The sequence below is a fragment of the Ips typographus genome, linkage group LG1 (assembly GCF_016097725.1).
Source record: "Ips typographus isolate SLU linkage group LG1, UJ_Ityp_2.0, whole genome shotgun sequence".
Taxonomy (NCBI): domain Eukaryota; kingdom Metazoa; phylum Arthropoda; class Insecta; order Coleoptera; family Curculionidae; genus Ips; species Ips typographus.
In genome coordinates this window covers 11,804,996-11,826,111 of record NC_138422.1, presented here as the reverse complement: position 1 = coordinate 11,826,111, position 21,116 = coordinate 11,804,996, and the positions used below count along the sequence as shown (strand labels likewise).

The 21,116-nt window shown below is 34.1% G+C and overlaps 2 protein-coding genes across 16 annotated transcripts in view; one reads left to right on the top strand and one right to left on the bottom strand.

Moving 5' to 3' along the window:
* Nucleotides 1–1,332: 1,332 nt before the first annotated feature.
* Nucleotides 1,333–9,614, top strand: LOC145732407 (protein N-terminal asparagine amidohydrolase-like). 3 transcript variants are annotated; one of them, XM_081984654.1, is made up of 6 exons: nt 1,333–1,549; nt 1,694–1,863; nt 2,494–2,626; nt 2,679–2,984; nt 4,606–4,801; nt 6,832–9,614. In XM_081984654.1, the coding sequence occupies exons 2-6, from the start codon at nt 1,744–1,746 to the stop codon at nt 7,004–7,006; spliced, it is 930 nt and encodes a 309-aa protein (XP_081840780.1). In that variant the 5' UTR covers nt 1,333–1,549; nt 1,694–1,743; the 3' UTR covers nt 7,007–9,614. The 3 variants fall into 3 exon arrangements, with proteins under 3 accessions (XP_081840780.1, XP_081840787.1, XP_081840771.1); XM_081984661.1 differs by having other exon boundaries at nt 1,333–1,635; nt 2,494–2,623; XM_081984645.1 differs by having other exon boundaries at nt 1,333–1,635.
* Nucleotides 9,615–9,726: 112 nt separating this feature from the next.
* The window catches only part of Pde11 (Phosphodiesterase 11), a 122,415-nt gene continuing 111,025 nt past the window's right edge, over nt 9,727–21,116 (bottom strand). For all 13 annotated transcript variants that reach the window (XM_081984536.1, XM_081984568.1, XM_081984519.1 and 10 more), the window contains 11 exons: nt 19,703–19,951; nt 16,412–16,509; nt 15,060–15,123; nt 14,661–14,996; nt 14,514–14,600; nt 14,285–14,452; nt 14,123–14,232; nt 13,868–14,056; nt 13,507–13,720; nt 13,356–13,439; nt 9,727–11,596 (listed from right to left, as the gene is read on the bottom strand). In XM_081984536.1, coding sequence (XP_081840662.1) covers nt 11,369–11,596; nt 13,356–13,439; nt 13,507–13,720; nt 13,868–14,056; nt 14,123–14,232; nt 14,285–14,452; nt 14,514–14,600; nt 14,661–14,996; nt 15,060–15,123; nt 16,412–16,509; nt 19,703–19,951 — 1,827 coding nt within the window. In that variant the 3' untranslated portion in view covers nt 9,727–11,368. The remainder of the gene's footprint in view (nt 11,597–13,355; nt 13,440–13,506; nt 13,721–13,867; nt 14,057–14,122; nt 14,233–14,284; nt 14,453–14,513; nt 14,601–14,660; nt 14,997–15,059; nt 15,124–16,411; nt 16,510–19,702; nt 19,952–21,116) is intronic.

Genomic DNA, 21,116 nt, shown 5'->3' with positions numbered 1-21,116 from the left:
AGGTTAGATGTCTGAAGTTTTTACCACAAATGCACCTCGATGGAATGCAACTTTTACCTTCTATACACTTTTAGGTACCATGCACCGTTTGACCTTGAAAAATTAAGAACTGGAAATGTCAAGAATTTTCAAGAGTGATTTCTATTTTTTTTCGGAAAATTTTTTATTTTCAAAATTAACCTTAACTGCTTAAATACCTTCAGGTTCATAGTAAAGAATTGACGTAAAGTGTCATTTGTCAAAATGTCATTTTGCAAAGGGCCACGTCCTAAAGTGTGAAAATTGACATAATTTCAAGGTCATCTCCGAAACGGTGACAGTTAGAGCAAAATGGACGTCAGATTTGTGTTTCCCAAGTTCAAATTAGTTAAAAAAATCACTTTGATTAAGGAAAATCCAAAATGGTCGCCGTTAGTATAGTAGGCCTAAAAAATCCCTAATTTAGATTACATTTTCGTGCATTTTTCCAGCTTATTTGAAACACCCTGTATAAAACCATCGTATAACAAAAAAAAACTAATGAACTATCACGTGACGTTGAGCGGATACGGCTAAGTTGCCGCGTTTAGCCGCTAGAGGGCGTGAAAGTTGACTCTCGTTTTTTGCAGTTTTTGATCAATATCTCAGGAAAGTTTCAGGTTAGAGGTCTGAAGATTTACCACAAAGCACCTCGATGGGGTGCAACTTTTACCTTCTATACACTTTTTGGTACCACGCACCGTTTGACTTTAAAAAATTAAAAACTAGAATTGTCAAGAAATTTCAGGTGAACATTTTTTATTTTCAAAATTATCCTCAACTGCCTGAATACCTTCAAGTTAATTGTACAAAAATGTACTAACGAATTATTTTTGAATTTCCACATTTTCCAATTTTTCCGAAAAATTAGCGAAAATTGTCTGGAAAAATTTCCATACATTTAATTTTCCGGAAATTTTACATCCCTGTTTTGATCTAAAAATCACAACTGAAGTAAATCACACAGGATCGGACGGTATCTGACATTTGAGAGATCACGTTACCATCCTACTTTTTGTTCAACATAGCGGCACGTGATACTTGATTCTACTGGCGCCATCTTGCCATCATTCTCCTAGGCGGGCATTTTTATCAAATTTTAAAGCAGAAATCCTGAATGATTCTTCAAACTTTTACAAAATTGACTTAATTATTAAACAATTTTGATATAATTAGCGATAAATAATAATTCTGTACCTTCAATGCTTTTTTGTTGGGTTTTTTTAAATAATTAATAGGATTTTAAAATTGTATCCTTTAGTGCAGGGATACCAGATGGCGCGGTAATATAAACAATTTTTTGCCCCAAAATCATACACTGCCTGACAAATGATAAATTGATAAAACAGAAAGGCTCAGGTTAAGTTTACAAAAGATAAATTATTAATATTCATTCAAAATCGACGGCAGTATCGGCCCCATTCGACTGCTTATCAAAGTCCATGTCAACGTGGGTTTATCGGACTCAGTGCGACCTATACAAATGAAGTGATTAAGCATTGACACCTTCTTTTAATTAGGTTTTATTAAGGTTAGTTAAAAAGTACTGGATTACTGTGTCTTGGAATTTGTGTAGTTTGTGGGGCTCTATGTTATTGTCTGGAGCAAAATAAACAGGTAGTCTATGGTTCTGTAACCCAGTACAAATACAATATTAACCCCTTTTTTGAAACAGTTATTGTTGTATTGCTGGATACAATAAAGGAAGGTTAATAATCAATCAAAATGGTGCTACTGCTTAACGGAGTTTTGCCATCAAAGTGTCCTCCAGACTCGCAGAGTCTGTACCATTGTCATCCAATCTATCGAGACACTGCAGCCCAGTTATTGTCCATTCCAAACAAAGTAAGTATTTTGAGTTACATTTGATAAACCTTACAAAATGGTCAGTTAGTTTAAAAATACTTTGAATTGTTAGTAACTCTGGTAAAAACATAAATTTGAGCATAAATTGTTGTACTCAATAGGTATATTTACTCTTACCTCCACCCTACAAAAGGATCCCTTTTCAAAAAATATAAGGCTTATTTATTGTTTTTTATTTATTTTTCCCACTCTATATTCCTGGCAAAAAACATTTGATGAACCCTGATTTTCATTGTTTTTACAGTTTTACTGATAAAAAATAGTTGTTTTGGCTTTTGCCATCAATTTGATAACTTTTGTGTTACATTTTTAATTAAATGTTAAAAATTACAGTTTTGATAGTTTCAATGTTAAAATGGCCGGTTTAGCTTGTAGTTAAAACACCAATTTAAATTTAAACAATAAGTTAAGTAAATTTCTATGATATTTTGTTTGAATTGAAAATGGACAACAATGACTAGAAATTGCGTGTTAAATCATTGTTCATGATATTTGTAAATAATGAATATTGCAAATAATTAGAAGCCATTGTTTTAATGAAAGCTTTCTTACTGTTCTTAACAAATATCACTGTGTTTTTTAACTACCATTTATATTTTTCTAAAACAGATTGTGGGTCCTGTTGGCCTGCTTTACGTCAAACAACGCGAAATGGCGGTCACAATACCCCAAGACAAAAACGTGAGCATTATAGGATCCGACGACGCAACCACTTGTATCATAGCAGTACTACGACACAGTGGTAGAGTTTTCAATGTTTAAAGTTGCATGAATTTCATTTTAAAGGTATTCAGGTTCAGGCGCCATAGCTTTAGCCCATTTTGATGGGGCTGGGGTAGAGGAAGCCATTTCCACAATGATCCAGCGGGTCCAACAGTTGGCACTAGGTTTTCAGGAAGGAAGGTTGGAACTGCAACTAGTGGGTGGTTACAGCTGTCCTTCCTATTCAGCTGATTTGTTTTATAATATAATGAATGCTGTTCACAAACATCCCGCTGAAGTTGATTTAACTTTGGCCTGCGTGGGAGAGCTGAATACCACTATTCGAGGTGGTATTCCGTGGCCATTGATTTATGGTGTAGGCGTAAATGTCAAGACAGGTATGAATAATTAAATATTAAATTAGAAAGGTTGCTTAAGTGCCAAAATTTTGGATATATTTAATGAGATTTACTACGTTTCCATGCAAATTAAAAACGTTGTCAAAACGTTTTGAGTTTTGAATTTTGCCTTGTAAACCCGTTTTCAATTCGGTTTCAATCTTATTTCACTTCAAGGTCGATTCGCCGATTTTTGGGATCATATCGGGATTGAAATAGCACGGAAACACCTTAAAAATGAAAACAATTTTGAAATCGAGAAAATACGTCACAATTGTGTATTGTCAACGTGTAAATGTCATTTTTCACTTCTTTAGTTAGAGAACATAATCAAAAATTTTTCATTTTATCATTTGAATTGTTTCTAATTAGTAATTTCATTAATTGTTGTTACTAATAAAGTAAGCAATAATTACATTTTACCTTATCATGGCTACCAGAAATGTTTGGCTGGACAAAGAAGTAAAACATCTACTGGAAATTTTCCAAACACAAAACTTCAATCGGTATTTTGATACCAAGAAGTATAAAAATGGAGAAATTTACCAATTGGTTTATGAGGAATTAGTAAAAAAAGGTGGAACTACTAAGAACGTTTTGCAAATTAAAAATAAATGGAAAGCTTTGATGTGCATGTATTATAAAGTGAAGTGTAAAAATGGGATGTGGAGAAGTCCATTCAGAGTGTAACTATTTTGCCATGCTTGATGAAATATTGAGTGCCAGACCATCATCCAGTTTGTGGGGTGGACACTCTTGACGAATATGAAGAAAGAAGTGCATCAGAACTCAAATGACAGACCTCAATCGTTTCTGCGTTTTGTCAAAAGCTCAATCTAGTTTCAAAACGGAATTGAAAACGATTTCAAAATTAGCATGGAAACTCTTAACAAATTTCAATTTTGAGGTCGTTTTAAAAACGCCTTCAATGGGCCTGTCCCACAATTTTTTTTTATTTCATAACTACAAAGACGGATTGAAAATATTATACCCGTATTTTTTTGTTTTAAAAATATTAAGTCTAAATAGAAAAAAAATGATGATAAAAACTACATTAATCTCATGTTTAAAACGCCCGCCGCCGGTGACGTATTACACTATCAACCAATCAGCGACAAGAAGTGAGACAGTTGGCGTGCAACAGCCAATAAAATCGCCCAGAATTACGTACATCACATGCGCGCCAAAACAGATCTTTTAAATTTAATGGACAAATTCAAACTAATGTAGGAATATTTACGACCATAATTTTTTCTTCAAGAATATGAAAAATTAGTTTTTTGATCCTATTCTTTCGATTCCAGTCATTAAAACAAAAATTTATGATATGTGGGATAGGCCCATTGCATGAAACGTACTAATTGTTGTACGTCAGTGACGTTAAATGAACTACGTTGTCAGATGTTTTTTCTGTATTATTAAATCACGAATTTGTCATTAATTAGAAACACTACTAACAGAAATTAATTAACTAAATTGCTGGCCAATTAAAATGATCCACCAGAAATGTTTGGTTTAAAAAGTTTCTGATAAAAAAATTATTGAAATATTTCTTCCATGAATCTAAAAAAAAAACATTTTGAATCACATGAACAGTGCCTACAGTTTGTTGTCTTTTAAGGTGAAATTTTTCCTGCCACTTTCCCAGACAAAGGGCCAGAATCGTCACTGAGAAGTGCAAGAAATCTGACAGGATCCCCAGAAGTTATTGATATTTACGATTGTCTCACTGGTTTAATGAAAATCGGTCCGTTCAATTATAAACCTTTGCGAGGAGTGGATTTATGGATGGAACAAAGCGATGACTTTATTCTAAGGTAAGTTGGTTTACTAATACTCAAGGGTACAATAATAGTAGTTCAATTTGATTTGATTGTACAGTTATTATGGAGCTACAAAGCAAAATGTTTAGGAAAATTGAAAAAAACGTATAATTTATGAGCAGAATCGTTTGCAAAACAACAAAAAAATTAAAATAAACTGCGGAAACGGAAACGGATTTTAACGCGGTTTGGACAGTCATTGGCTTTTTGCTGAAGTCAAAAACCTTGACTTTAATGCACTATAACTGTACTATACAGACTGGGAAAAAGGCGCATGCATAAATGTCAACTTTTGAAGTAGTTGTAGGCTGAAAGTAGACAACAATTTGATTTTATTTTTATTTTAACTAAAATCTTAATGTTAAATAATTTTGTTTTAACATAAGGAAGTGTTGTTAGGTCCATATCTGGGGACCTTTTGTGTGTGTCTCAATTAACGTCGCGTGTATCAAGAAATATTAATTTATCAGTAAAAGACGACTCAACCTCGAATTAAATTCAGAACTGACAAATTTAGCTCCATGGATCTTTAAACACAGCTTTTAACCTCAAATTAGCAACTATTTCTAATTTTATCGTTTCAGAAGGCGAACTCTGTAACGAATAGCAAGGAAATTTCTTTGCTATCATAGAAAACCCTTCTCTATCGTAATATATGGTACTCTCTACGTTTCGATTATCGAAGATCGGAACTTAACATAGCTATTCGGGGTTGTGCAAAATAGAAAGACCAAATGAGCTCTTGCTTGCTTTATCTCTCTTGGAGCTATGAAATTTTGTATTTGTCAATCTTTCTTTTCCGTCGTCTTCTAAAATTCAAATGTTTTGGTTTTTAACCTTTATGCCCGTCAGTGTCAACATTGTGTCAATAAGGTTGGGTTGGGTACCAATTGATTGTGTTTGCACCCCCCTTTATTTGTTTTTGAGTTTTTAATTAAAGTGTTAATGTATCTATTAGTTATTGTTTTTGAGGTGTAAGCTGTTTATGATGGAATGGTTGTGTTATGGCTATATGGGTTCCATCAACACATCCTAAAATCCCATCCTACTTCCACAAAATGCATAAAAATTGGTAGCATGTTTACAAGGAATTGAAAAATATTAATGGTCTAAAGGACAGGGCACCGACGTAATTAAGGGCACCCTAAGGTTCACCTAGACTAAGTTGTGATTTGACTGTACAGATCATGTGCAAAATGTCATAGTCAAATTAAAACCTAGTCTAGGGTGCTCTTAAATATGTCGGTGTAATTACGGCCGGGCCCTAACAAGAAAATAAGAAACTTAAAACTGAAGAGGCAATAGATTTATTACTAGAAATTCAATGTTTTTTTGTCAATGTTTTTAGAACCCATAGGTTCCCGTTTTCTGTTGACGGTGTCAGCCGATTGTGATAGAAAATAGCTTAGAGAGTACCAAAAGTAGAAAGACATTTTCTTTCTTGTCTATTTCTATGCGTTTTCTATTTCCTACATCGTTACGGAGTTTGCGTCCAGGTCACTGGTGAACAGGTTTTGACAGTTATTACAGTTGTCACATGATTGATGAAAGTTTTAAAATTATTCCTTAACGTCACTGCCAAATTTGTCTGCCTGAAGCTGTAAAGACTACTTACAGTGTGGTTCCTTCAAGAAACAGATCTACTTGGCATTTTCTAATTATCAAATAATCCAAATTCTATTATTGGGGACTACTTAAAAATTTAACTCTTTTTGACGCGTTTCTTTACGACTCTGCATAGTACAGTTATAGTGAATTAAAATCAAAGTTGTTCACATCAATCATAGTTCAAACCCCATCAAAATCTGTTCTGTTGTTTCGAAATGGCGTGGCTAAAAAATGTCTGTCCCGGTTGAGGTGACGCGCAGTTTTTTCTTTTCAGGGTAACTTCTAAACTTCTTATAGAGCACATAAAAAACGATTTTTTAATTTTTGGTAAAAAAAAAACACATTTACATCTACTTTATACATGTTTACACGTTTTGACGTAGCTTGTGAAACAAAAATGTGTGACTTAATTCTAGACACCTTTCCACCGCTCCGGACGTAGAACCGCCTCATTTTGTGGAACAAATGCGCGCTACTTTAAACTACATCAGGGAGCATCCGTTTCCTGCCGTGACAATTTTCGGTGATAATCGGCCGCATTTCTTTGGCCGCGATGAAAACACGGGAATGTGGACTCCTGCGGTTTTCTAGCGACCCCCTATTGTTACCGAAATCGTTGCCATATACGCACACAATCACTACTGAAAAACTTAGCTTTACTCACTTATCGGGTTAATAAACTGATGGTAATATGTAAGTTCCATTGTTGGTCCGTTGGGAATTGAGGGAGATCGGAGAAAGCATTTGATCAGAAAATTGCGATTGTTTGATTAGTAGAAGTTGAAATTTGTTTTTTCTACGATCGTTTAATAATATTCTTATAACTCACTAGTTTTGAATACATAATAACACTCATTACCCGATCACGTGCTTTGCCCCAATGTGGAATAGGTTGTGATATAGAAAAGTTTGTAACCAACAATGTTTTTGTGATTTATTGTTCAATTAATCGTACCTTTAAGCTGAACGCATAAATCGCTTTATTTTACTAGTTGATCTATGAAACACATTACTGATTGATTGTTGTAATCTTCACAAAAGAATGAAAAAAAAAACTAAATAAAACCACAAAATAGTAGTTTTCCTATTCAGTGTGCAAAGTTATGTTTTAACTTTCAAACTACTTTGCACACGTGTTAGGAACAATATTTTTTCTACGAATGAAATATCTATACATTTTGTTTTTAATTTTTATTGATATTAAAAACAACAACTTATAACTATTTATTGTTATTAACAACATTAATGTTAAATGTACAGTTGGTCGCGTTTTTTAAATTGATCGCAGATTGAGCAACTGAAGGTAAAATACTGGTACTTGGAACTGCTTCACTTTCTTTATGATTGAAGGTCAGAATTTTGTTACTTAATCCTTTTTTATAACTTGTGGATTCATCAATGTATTCTTCAGCTACCGTAGTCGATTTCCAACCCCCCAAGCGTTTTATGTCAGTGATTCCTTCTCCAGAATCGGCCAGGAACGTTGCCGATGATCGACGATAACTGTGCCCTGTGTAGAGTTCTGGATTTGGCAACTTCAAAAAAATAGCTATTTCAGAAGGCATTTTTCCAAAACTGTTTACTCCAACACTTTGCGAAAAACATTTACCCTTTCTGTAAACTAGGAAAAAACGATTGTTTGACTTTTTTGGACGTAGGCCGGTGTATCTTCTGTACAGTTGCAGGTAGGTTCCGTTATGAACTTCTGATATTATAAAGTTTCTTGCTGTATGATTTTTGGAATCCCTAATTTTAACAATTATGAGGTTTCCTTTGTCTTCAATATCTGTAGTGGTTAAATTGGCTAGCTCTTCCCTTCGACATGCACCAGCAAGTCCGAATATAGTGGCAACTTTAATTAACAGGTAAATTTCATCTGGTGCGGAGTTCATAAAACTGAATATTTCTTCTTTTGTAAAAATTTTCACCTTTTTAGGTTTAAAACCAACATTCTGCTTTTTCAGAAATGCAGTTAGCTTATAAAATTCACCGATATCGATGTCTCTTTTTATTTTTATTACATTTTTGAGCATTGAATACTTTGACCACATTGTGTTAGGTTTGAATTCTTTGCTTAAAGTAACAAAATACGCTAAAAGTACCTCTTCCTTTAAGGTTTTTATCCCCTTTTGTTCGCACCATTGGGTAAACAACTCGTACTGTTTCTCGTATTTTTCTCGCGATTTGAGAGGCAGCAATTGCAAACTAGCCATGTTGGCGGCTTTTAGAACATCTTCCGGAAGTTCATCTTCAGTGATATCCATTATTAAAATAGTTTTTTAACTTAAATAAGTAAGAATAAACACTGTTGTAGACTTTAAATTGCATATAAATGCGTTGTTTGACAATGAGCTTTGGTTTCTAAGGAAACAAGCCTCATTTTCAAAGACAGAGACAAGGTGGTTTATTTACCTAAACTGTACGGAAGAATAATGTGAAAAAAGTCGTGTTTTTTATATAAAACCCCTGAATATTATTACATTTTTGAATTCTACGCAAAATTCTAAGCAGATTTTATGTATAATAGTCTATATAAAACCACTGTTGCAAGGTATAATCAGCATTTTAAAAAGTATCCGGGAAAAAATTTTTCCCGCATAGTGTGCGGGAAAGTGCCACTTTGCACACACTTTTACGTATGCAAAGTAGCTTATTTGCAAACATTCGTAGAAAAACGATTTAAAGCCACAAGATGACAAGATTAAGAAACTGCTGGAACAAAACTAACTAGATAGAATTAAGGAAATTCCAACCGCTTTTTGCGAGCTGTTCAGAACTGATTTTCTTCTTCCTAAATAACAAATTCTATTACTGTTAAGATAGATGCATAGTTTTATATGTTATTTTTTGATATCGCCATTATTACATGATTATGAAATATATATTTTTACATGGTAGATTAAGCAGTGTTAACTAAATAAATCTTTTGAAATTTGTACATAAGGGGCTGTTAAGTAATTTTCTATATTTTAGAAATAATGTTTGTAATGTTTTATTGTTCCAATTTTTAGTTGTTTAATATTGGATTAAACCAGGATTAAATTAATTAGTGCCCAGTTTGACAGTGACGATACATGTTTAAAGTGTTGAGAGATGTGAATGTTATGAAATAAACTGGGTCTTAGTTTGAAACTGTTAACTAAGTTGTTAATGTTTATTGAATCCTACAGAATTTAAATAAAATAATATTCCTTTTTAACCATCAATTTATTTATTATAATAATTCTTATGCCAAACCTTACCATTTAATTAACTAGTCTGATTTGGGTGTTTTTTTGGTTTATGATAGGACACGCAGAAATAGAACGCACTTTTAATCGGATTCATAAATATATTACTCAATATTTTATTATTGTGGTCATTTCTTTACAATACAACTATATGTACACAAAATTTATTTTACAAAAAAATTGGGACGTTTTAAAGTTAAAAATTAAATAATAAAGGTGTATAATTTAAGTATTCGCTAAATAAACAGAGGGCGTTTCATACATAAATTGAAAACATGGTACTTGTTTTCAATACAGGGTGTCCCGCGAGGTAAGGGACAAAATTTCACTACGTGTTCTTTAGGTGAATTCGAGTCAAAAATGTTCTATGAACATGGGTCCGCAAATGCTTCCTTACCGAGATATGATTTTTTAAATTTAATAGTGATTTTGTACCAAAAACTACAATGGATCTCATCCACATTATTAAAAGTGCTAGACTATGCTTACAATGGGAAAATGGGCACTTTGAACAATTATTATAAACAGTTATTTTCCAAGAGGTATTAATTTTTTTTGTAAAAAAATATTTTTGTGAGGTTATTGTACTTTTCAACACAATAAAACTATTAAACTTAAAAAAATCATATCTTGGTAAGGAAGCATTTGCGGACCCATGTTCATAGAACATTTTCGACTCGAATTTACCTAAAGAACACGTAGTGAAATTTTGTCCCTTACCTCGCGGGACACCCTGTATATAACGTTAATACAAAACACCTTGTATAACAAGTTTCGAGAGGTGATGCAACTGGTTTTTGTTTATTGAATTGCCAGTCACTATTTTTACTACGAATACAAACCGGAGGTATTGTGATTAAACAGTTCAAAACTGAAATTACAAAACTATTTTTTATAGAAAATTAGGCTATTAAATATTAAAGAATATTAAATTGTTTAATAAATATCACACTCTCACTTGTCTACAGCCAGTCTTGCCTTAACAACCAGAACAAGTCTCTTATACAGGATGTTATACACAATTTCAACCGAGTTGACGAAAATTTAGTACCTACTGAATTAGCAAGTCAGTTTGGAAACTTTTTTTTCACCACTTGTATCGGATTTGTTCTGGTTGATCAAAACAGGACAGTGCTGTACACTTTGACTAAATCGTAGCAAATTTTGCTAAATATTTATTTATTTATACACATGACAATCAGTAAAAATACACTTTGGTTCAAACATTTCAGTAATTAGTATTAATACCATATTTAAATACGGCCCGTTTTTTGTTTTATTAAAAAAAGACGGAGCGGAGAAATATCACAAACAGACACGAATAGAGGTTAGGATTGCGCGGGAAGAAACCGCGGTACCAAAATGCTACGCAAGTACCGCCCTAAAAACTAGAGGAAAGAGAGCTAGTTTCAATTTTACCTATGTTATTTTATTTTTTTATTTTATATTAGTAAAGCTAATAAGTGAGTAGAATTTCAGTTTAGTAACATTTGAATAAATTTATTCACCAGAATCATTCAGAAAATATAGTTATTTGGAAATAAAACTGTCTTTAGAAGAAAAAAATACAAATTTACCCACTCGCTTTTTCCAACTACCAGCTAAATCGTCTTTTTGATTACCGAATCAAAATAAATAGTTACTTTTACTACATAACCAAAACACAAATTTTAGATCTTTTCGTTATCTACAACAGGTAAAATTATATACAAATCGTAACGGTTTAATCCGAGATCGGCGAACAACTGCTACAGTTAGTTTCGGGCAGGGCGGCATTGCCATTCTTCGAGTCTGACGGTGATGACGGTTTCGAAACGTTGTCGTTGTTGTCTTTAGTTTCGGGTGGGTTGTTCAGTAAACTGTTGGCGGCCGCAATTTCCATCCATTTTACTCGGTTATTTCGTACGCCCTCTACCAACGGTTCCAGCTTATCCGAGAGCATAGCAAAACCCTAAAAAAGAAAATCAAATTAGTTTAATTTTTTGTTTTATTTTAATTTGTAACCGCTATAGTGAAAATAATCCGTATTCTACGCAAATGTTTTGAAAAAAATGCGTTTTTATTATACAGACCATTTAAAAAATACTAATTTTTTTCTAAACCATAGGTATGAAAATTTTAGAGATGGATCCGAACGAAAAATCTATAAAAGCTTTTGGCACACGTTAGGCTTTAAAGTTTAAACTCAAGGGTTTCTTCGAAAGACCCCAGGTTTTTTACAAACATAACTCCACTTTACAGTGTAAACTTTACAGAGTTATCAAAAGAAAGGTCTGTCACATATTCTATCAGCACTTCTCTTGAGAGTTCCGTTCCCTGCTTTCAAGAATTAGGGCCCAGATTGGAACTTCACTGTTTTAGTGGTTTTTAACTCATTGTAGTTTTATTCTATAGCATAACTTTGTTTTGCTGTTTCTTTCATTTTTTTTCTGTAGTGGTTTAACCGAGGGATGTGACATTGAATAATATATGGGTCACTCACCAAATAATATTAATAATATGCAATAATACTAAGAATAATCTGAATAATACGACATACTCCAAATACATACAGAATAATCCCTAATACCATATACGATAATCAAGCAATAATACATACAGGGTGGCCAAGTTTTAAATGTCAATAATTCACCATTCGATATCCCATCAAAAAATAAGTTAACATACATTATGTCATTTTCCTGATAAAATGCTTCCCAAGTAAAATACAGTCCATAAATGTTCAGTTTAAAAAATCAGTTTCTTGTCATAACTGTCAGACCGCTGGAGCAATTTTAATCAAATTTAGAACAAATACATATGAAATTAATACTCATTAGGTGATGTTAATGACGTTTGTCGAAACTGTCCAGTGGTGCGAATACAGAAAGATGGTTTTCATTTTTCTGCCTTATTCTCTACATCACTGGCTATTTTTCAAAAATTTCAGTTTTTTTTACTTTACTTGTTCGATTCGACAAAATAAGTATTTCTTATAAAATTATCATTTGAAACTTCGTTTACGAGATAATTGAGTTATTACGTTCAAAGACCCAAAACCAAGCAAAACTAAACTTAAAAATTGTCTTGAAAACAGTGAAAATTGACTTAAGAAGCTTAAAAAATGTCTTTGTAGCCAGTTTCCATAGTTTCCAGACAAATTGAAAGACTTTAGTTTTGAAAATTGACTTAGAAAGCAGTAAATTTACTTTGAAACTGTGAAAATTGACTTGAAAGGCCTTGTAGCCATGAAAAACTACTTTATCTAGAATTTTTGACAACAAATTCACACATTTCAACCTTGAAAATTGACTTGGACACCAAAAAGTTACTCTGAACCAATGAAAAGACACATCAACAGCTTAAATTTGGCATTTGAAGTAAGTTTTCATAATTTAAAAATACATTTCAATATTTTAGTCTTAAATACAGGATATTGACATTAGGTTAATGAAAATTGACTTGAAGACTACCTTTTCAGGTTTTTTTACTTTGCATTTCATTTTATTAGAACTCTGGACTATTTTTAGGGCTTTAACACTGCTTTCAGCTTGGAAACTGGAGTTTTAGGGTTATCTTCACCAAGTTTTTGACATAGCAGACTTAAGAAACTATTTTTATTAAATTGACTTCTAGACGATTCACTGTGCTTTAAGACTGAAAAATCTTACATTAAATTGAGAAGAATTTAGACGCCCAAAATTTGACCTTCCAATAAAAAAAACACTCACCTCATAAATCGGGAGGCAAATGGAGTCAATAAAGCCCACCTGCATTAACGGCAACTGATCCTGTTTCTCCCTGTTCATGATATCCTGCCCCCGCAGAGAAAAAAAGGCACGTGTTAAGAAAGGGTGCGTGCAAATAATAGATACTACTCACAATGGGCGTGATATTGAGTTTCTCCCTTTCGATATCGCCTTGTTCGAAAAATTCGGACGAAACCAGCTCGGCTACGCGTTTCTCGATTTCCCACGGTTTCGTAATGGCCGCCAAATCGCACACGGTCATCAGCATTGCCCTGAGCAAGTCTCGGTGCTCGTCGATACCCCAATGCGGTCCTTCCCTTATCACATTAAAAAATGCTCCTCTTTTTCTGTATAAGAAGAAATGTTTAATCAATTTTTATTCCAAATTATTTTGGTATATTTTTATTATTATACTAAAAATTGAGAGAATAAAAGTAAAGTTTTCACAACATAGAAAGATGAATCCAATATCCAGAAAGTTTTTGATAACTTACCTAAAATAAACCGCTAAATCAGTCGATAAAATAGCTTCTTCCAAAACCCTGATCACCCTAGAATAGTCTTCCGGAGAGAGGTTACTCAACACTTGGTTCCCTGGTGAATTTAGAATCATGATGCATTGGTCAAAGTGGTGATGCTCCATTGTCGAGGTGGAGTACAATTGGGCTAATGGCGATGAAGCTCTGTACATTCCAAAACAAAATGATTAGCTAACAAAAAACTAGTTGAAGCTATGAGTGATTTATTACTTGATTTGGAACGAATTGTTGGTACCCCTGTGGTCCAGGTCGTGGCACAAACACCCTATTAACAGCGCTAAACATTCGATTTCTCCGAAAACATCCCACCACTGTGTGGCCTAAGATTATTAATTTTTAGAGAAGAAACGAAACAAAATAATGTACTCTTACAGTTAAAATAGCGAACATCATTTGAGCCACATTGAAAGCGTGCCTCCAATTATGATAAGTGACGTTCCGGTAGTTTTTCTTTACTGAACACAGCCATCTGCACAGGACCTCGTAGTCCATGTGAAACCTTTCGACTAGATCTAGATCAAGGAACATTCTAATACAAGCCTGCAATTAGAAACCAATGTTTCAATCATTGGGGTTGGTGTTTAGAACGGGTGTTACGTACTGTAAGCGTGTCGTCGTCATTTAAGTTAATGTCGTCGAACGCAAAGTCGTGCAGCCTAAAATGTGCTGCTGATGCTACCCGTAAAGTCTAGAACAATCAATTAATTGTACTTACGTACAATTTTGCAATGTTAAACAAAAATTTTACCCTCAGCCTTTGAGCGTCTTCCAAACTGGCCGTGGCATGATAGGACAGAACCTCTAAGGTCACGTTCTGTTTGGCAATGGCCACCATCGCCTTTTCGTACATGTGCGTATTATGAATACCCATGCCGCAGAAGATGGCGAAAGCCTCGACGAAGTTTTCGTCATTTTTCGTGAATGGCAAATCGTTGAATTTATTGATCAGCTGGATCACTCCGATGATATCCCCCGAAGAATTTTTGATCGCCATGCAGAGGATCGTTCGGTGCCTGAACCCGGTGCCCTCGTCTACGGTGGGGTCAAAACGAGCGTCTTCGTCTGCTACAGGTATGTTGACGGTCTGTTTTTAGATAAATTGTGTTTTGCTAGTAAATAGTGAAACTAGATGAATTGGTTGACTTACTTCTCCTGTTGTGGCCACATATCCAGTGATGCCAATGTTGATAGGAAATCTGCTTTCAAAAGGGCTGAAAAAGAGGAAATAAATTAATTTTATCTACTCCTAGCATGGTAATCATTCATTACATAGCTCATTTTGAGTTACGTAATGAGCGATTTTACCGCACTAGTGCGATAATAATCGATTTTATCGCACTAGTGCGATAAAACAACTTTAAATGAAAATTTCTGCTGTAATTGTTTATTGAATTTAAACATAACTTTGATAAAACCATGAACAGACCTATCTTAAATAATAACTATATTTTACTTTTTATAAATATTAAAAGTGAAATGAATTCCTGAATTAGAAAGTTCTTGGATCGAATTTACACAAAAAAAAAAAAAAAGCTGGATGAACTATAGGTTGCTGCCAAGGTTTCAAAGTACACGAGTAACATTTTTTCTTGAAAAGGACTCTTTATGTTCTTGGTCTCGCACCAGATGACAAAACGTTGATACATTTTTTCATATTTCTCCTTTGACTTGGCAGGCAACAAGCCAGATACCACGTTTGCGGCAGCTTCTTCAATATCTGACGGAAGTTCTTCAGACATGTTCATAACGAAATGCACTTTTAAAAATTTGTGACTGACACTGTTAAATTGTCGCTTAAGTGATATGTGGAAACAAATGGCCACCATGGCAACAACACCAAAACAGTACAGCGTAGATGACAAAATTTAAGGGTAACAAATAACTACCCGTAGCAAGCATATACGAGACGTTCCTAAATAGTTCACATTGCACAAAATATGAATTTTTTTCTTACTTTACGCTGCTTCTGATGGTCGTAGATAAAATGTTGTACATCACCCGTGGGGTATGGCAAATTAACGTACTCGTGTGATCACCACAACTCGGTCTACGACCTCGTCGTGGCAACACTCCCACTTGTGCCTATAAAAATGCTCATACCCCACTAGTAATGTAAATAACTATTACGGCTCTTAACATTAGAAAAAAATTCTGATTTTGACGCCCTCCAACAGTAACTAACCCTTGATATCGCTTTGGAAGAGCTTTTTTATACACGTTTTTAAAAGCTGTGGACCACCAAATGAGCAAACAGTGAAATAGTTACTTACGGTCACATTATGACAATCTGACAAAATAAAGAGGTTAGAACGGTTTAAAGCATAGGTTCCCAACAATTTAGAATATGAATTGATATGATATAATAGCTTAGTATAGCTTAGTTTTGCTTTGTACAGATTGTTATAGAAACCTTTTACTTCCAACAAAATGTGTTCCATGTGAATACTTTATACTTTAAAATAATGAAATGGTAATATATCTACATAATTAGGGTCTTACCTAGTTCGGGACTCGCCATCTTCACCATTAAGATCGCTGGCCTCAAAATCGAACACCCTGGAAAAACTAATTTTCGACCCATGGTGAACTAGTAGTATCTGGAATCAAAAATAACGTATCAGGATGATCAAACTACACTACATCACCAATAGTGATGACTTGGATACAAATTGAAATTAAGATTTATATAAATACAAAAGTTACAAAGTGAAGTAAGATGTACAGGGTGCTGCATTTTCGATGGTTTTACGGGGTACAGAGAAAACGGTAATAGATAGAAAAAAAGTAGCATACGTGTTCCGATCTCATTTTCCGAGCTGAGATGACTGGCGAAGAGTGGGCTGCGCAAACTTCTTTTGTTTCAAAGATACGGGGGGTTTTTGAAAAATGATCATTTTTCAACCTCCTCTGTATTTCATTTGCTATAAAACTTATTAAAAAAATAAAAACGGTATCTGGTACAACTTTTCACTTAGAATTCAATGACGTAGCCAGTTTTTTTCTATTACGTTTAGTTTTTGACATATGGCAGTAAGTTACATTTTTTTAAATGGAACACCCTATATATTTGTACGTCATTTAATTCTGTTTATTTTTACCTTTTCAACAGTGTATTACAACATATAAGTTTGTAAAAGTTAATCGTCTTATTTAAAAAAAAAGTCGTTTGCTGAGTTAAAAAAATGCCAATATCTAAAATACGAAACAAAAACAATCGGAAATCATATAAACTAACACATCATAAAATTCAATATTTTTAATAAATCCTATAATTAAAAAAAATCTAAATTACAAACAGTTCTACCGTCGCTTTAATAAGAAAAGTGGCCATTTCTATTTTCTACTATTTTTAAGGTAGAAGTTAAAAAAACTGTTTATAAACGACATGTAACATGTTAATATGAACATAGCCAGATTTTGTTTCGACTGTGGGTATTTTTATACATATTATTTAGCCCGTTTTTGTTAAAGAAACGCCTTTTTTCTAAATATCACGATTAACATTTACAAACTTATATGTTTTAATACACCGTTGAAACAGTAAAAATCAACAGAATTAAATGACGTAAAAATATATAGGGTGTTCCATTTAAAAAAATATAACTTACTGTCATATGTCAGAAACTAAACGTAATAGAAAAAAACTGACTACGCCATTGGATTCTACGTCAAAACTTCTACCGGAAACCGTTTTTCCTTTTTTGATAACTTTAATAGCAAATGAAATACAGAGGAGGTTCCAAAATGACCATTTCTCAAAAACCCCCCGTATCTTTGAAACAAAAGAAGTTTGCGCAGCGCACTCTTTGCCAGTCATCTCAGCTCGGAAAATGAGATCGGAACACGTATGCTACTTTTTTTCTATCTATTACCGTTTTCTCTGTACCCCGTAAAACCATCGAAAATGCAGCACCCTGTACATACAAAATTTACGTTCTAAGCAGTTATCATTTGTTTTTTCTAAACTTTTGCAACAACGTAAATTTATTAAAAACCAACTTGTTAACATTGACATGTTCTCAATGTATATGCAGTATTGGTTTTTAAACAGTTTCACTTCTTACTGTTAATTTCATATAAAAATAATTTTACCATACAAATAAAGAGCCACCAACTCTTCACACCAATTCACACACTCCTCAAACATTCAGAAGATTTTAAAATTGTGATATCATGTAAATATACTTAATATATGCATATTTTTTAAATAATGCATGTTATTAAAGGAAAAAAATCATCAAATGGGCACGTTATGTCTAAATTTTCTTGAAACTTCAGAGTTCCTTTCCACTTAAGACACTCGAAAAATTCAGGTCAAGTTTCAACTTTTTTCAGAGCGTCTAGGACGCTTAAAAAGCGAGTCTGAAAAAAGAACAAATCTGAATAATGGACTCTTTATAAAACTGAGCCTCCATACGTTTCTTAATTCCACTAATTCAACTCGGGCAAAATAAATTATCCCGGTCGGAGCGAAGTTCAAGGGCTGGGCCCTTCGGATCTCTCGAGAATTACATTTACATCTCGCCCTGCCGCTAGATTGATGAATTAAGCTTAAATGTACTAAAACCATCTATAAAACCGCTCCTGGAAAGATATTTAATTAAATAGGTTCTTGCGGCCGCGCCACCCTGAAACCTTAAAGATAGAGTTTCGTTCAGATTGGAGGGAGGGACAACTTAAAGTTGTTCGCGTCAGTTTTCTAAATGTTTTTCTTTCTAAAGTCTTATCTCAGTTTAAACTGTTTACTCGAGAAGTTAAATTTTAATAACCAGGTGGTATAAAGTTCAGTCAAACGGGAGCGAAGTTAATAACACCTTGAGCTTTGAAGATCACTCCTACATCTCGCATGTAAATGAACTTTGTTGCTGACGTGTTTAGCTTTTAAATTGATCTAATTACCAATTCTCTCCTTCTAAAACGCACTTGTTAACAAATACAATATGGCTATTTAATGAACCGGTGCGGGGTTTACGTATATTTAGCCCCAATTTTCCGTTTTGCATAAGCGGCGTAAACTTCCGCCCTCCAGGTTACGGCACGTGGCGGCGTGCGCGATCCACCCAATAACTTCAATATTTTGTTTTTTTTAAGATTTTGTTGCGCGAAAAATAAGTTTAAAGTAAGCACGCCGTCCCTCTCGCGAGAACATGAATTATTAATAGCTTGTCAATACTCGAGACACGATAAAATTTCAAATTATATTTTGCGATGAACCGTATAAATTTCCACTTTGAAGGTCCACCGGTCTAGAAAAATACGGACGATTTAGTTGGTCTTGGCCTTCTCGTACTTTATTTTTCTGGTCAATAGTATTGACCAAACTCGATTAATGCCTTTCATCGTGGAACACCCTAAATGTCTAATAGCAAAATGTAACACTGAAACTATGTATTAACCGTAACAAGACAAATTTATGGGTTTTCCTTCCGCACTAAATGCCTAAATTGTGACGGAAAAAATCGGGACCTAAGCGAACCCAATCCTTTTCGTCTTTTATCTCAAGGAAATAAACTCCCGAAGTGCCGAAATGAGAATAGATTTGTCCGGAACATTGTCGCTTAAAGAGTTCGACGAAAACCGGTAAATGTACCCCCAAGATTTACGGGTTGACAACGGAAAAGGGCTTTTCCGTGCAGCAAATTTAAGAGATTGATGGCTGGCTGTTCGGCGAATTAGCCAATTCGTTCAGAAAGAGCTGATCGAGACGGAAAACCGCATTATTGTCGCGCTTTTACTCTCCGGCTCGTGCAAATACTTGACAAAGCTTTATTTACACGTGAAGGCACTCACTTGAACTCTTTGGCACTGAATGAGACTTTGAGTGTGCGTCAATATCCGGAACACCACGTGCTCAATGGTGCTTTGTTCCTCGAAGATCATTCGGGCCAAGTCCAGCAGGACCTGGTTTCGTTTGATTTCCAGCTGAGATTTCTCGTAAAGGTGGGCGTTTCTTAAGCCGATGCCGCAAAACTGCAGATAGCTGGAGAATATCTCTTCGTCTTGCTTGGTGAATGGTTGGTCTCCCATTTTGTTTATTACCTGAAGAGAAAAGAACAATTTAATATAACGTGTCAGTCAAATGGTTAAGAAAAATTAGTCATTCATAGATATCTTAGTGGATTGTTTAACAAAGTTCAGACTAATTTAATTTCATAGGAGATGGAAAATTCTCAGAAATTAATTTTTGAAGAAAATGCCAAGATAATTTAAGGAATTTTAGGAGAATTCAAAAGATGATGATGAAGAAAAGGCTAATAAATGCACATCAAAAGCAACAGGAATTTGGAAAATATAAAATGCCAAGTCATTGAGTTTCTTGGAGGAACCACACTGTAAGTAGTCTTTACAGCTAAATTTGTCTGTTGCTGCAAAACACTTTTAAACTTTCTTACGTCACGTGACAGCTGTGATAACTGTCCAAACTCACTCAACAGTGACCTGAATCTATAAAGTGCCAAATAAATTTGTTTCCTTGAGAAGCTGCACTGTAAGTTGTATTTACAGCTCCATGGAGTCAAATTTGAGAGTAGAAACGTTAAGAAACACTTTAAAACTTATTGTCATAAACTGTCATAATTGTCATAATTCACTCACCAGTGACTTGAGAAAGTATAAAATGACAAATAGATGTGTTTCATTGAGACATTGCACTGTAAGTTGTGTTTACAGCTCAATGGAGTCAAATTTGTGACTAGGGGTCATATTAATAATCATTCCTTAAGGTTCCTTGTTATTATTATTCCTTGATGCTACCTAAAGTTTCAAGCAATGATTAATGTCCCTCCTAGATCTGACGTTTTTTTTTCAAAGGAACACTTTGATATTCACGTCACAACTGTCAAATTTTGTTCCATAGAACTATTAATACAATTACACTGTGATTTATCCAAGCGGTAGATACTAGGTAAAAATCTAGACTTGTATAGTCAAATTTTTACCCTTTGAGAATGACGTCATGCAGGTGAAAAAACACGCATGTCTGGAATTAGATCACAAGTTTTAACCTACAAATGCTTTGAAAAATTAGTGCGTTCAGAAGTGACTGATGATCAATTGGGATGACATCTGGAAACTGTTTCTTTTCGTACTCCAAAAAAAGCAGCACATTTAGAACTAGCATTTGGGCTTGCTCATTGTAGCGCATCATTTTTATACCTTTGATATTTGTTTATATCAAAGTGACAGTAAATGTCAACGTTTTTAA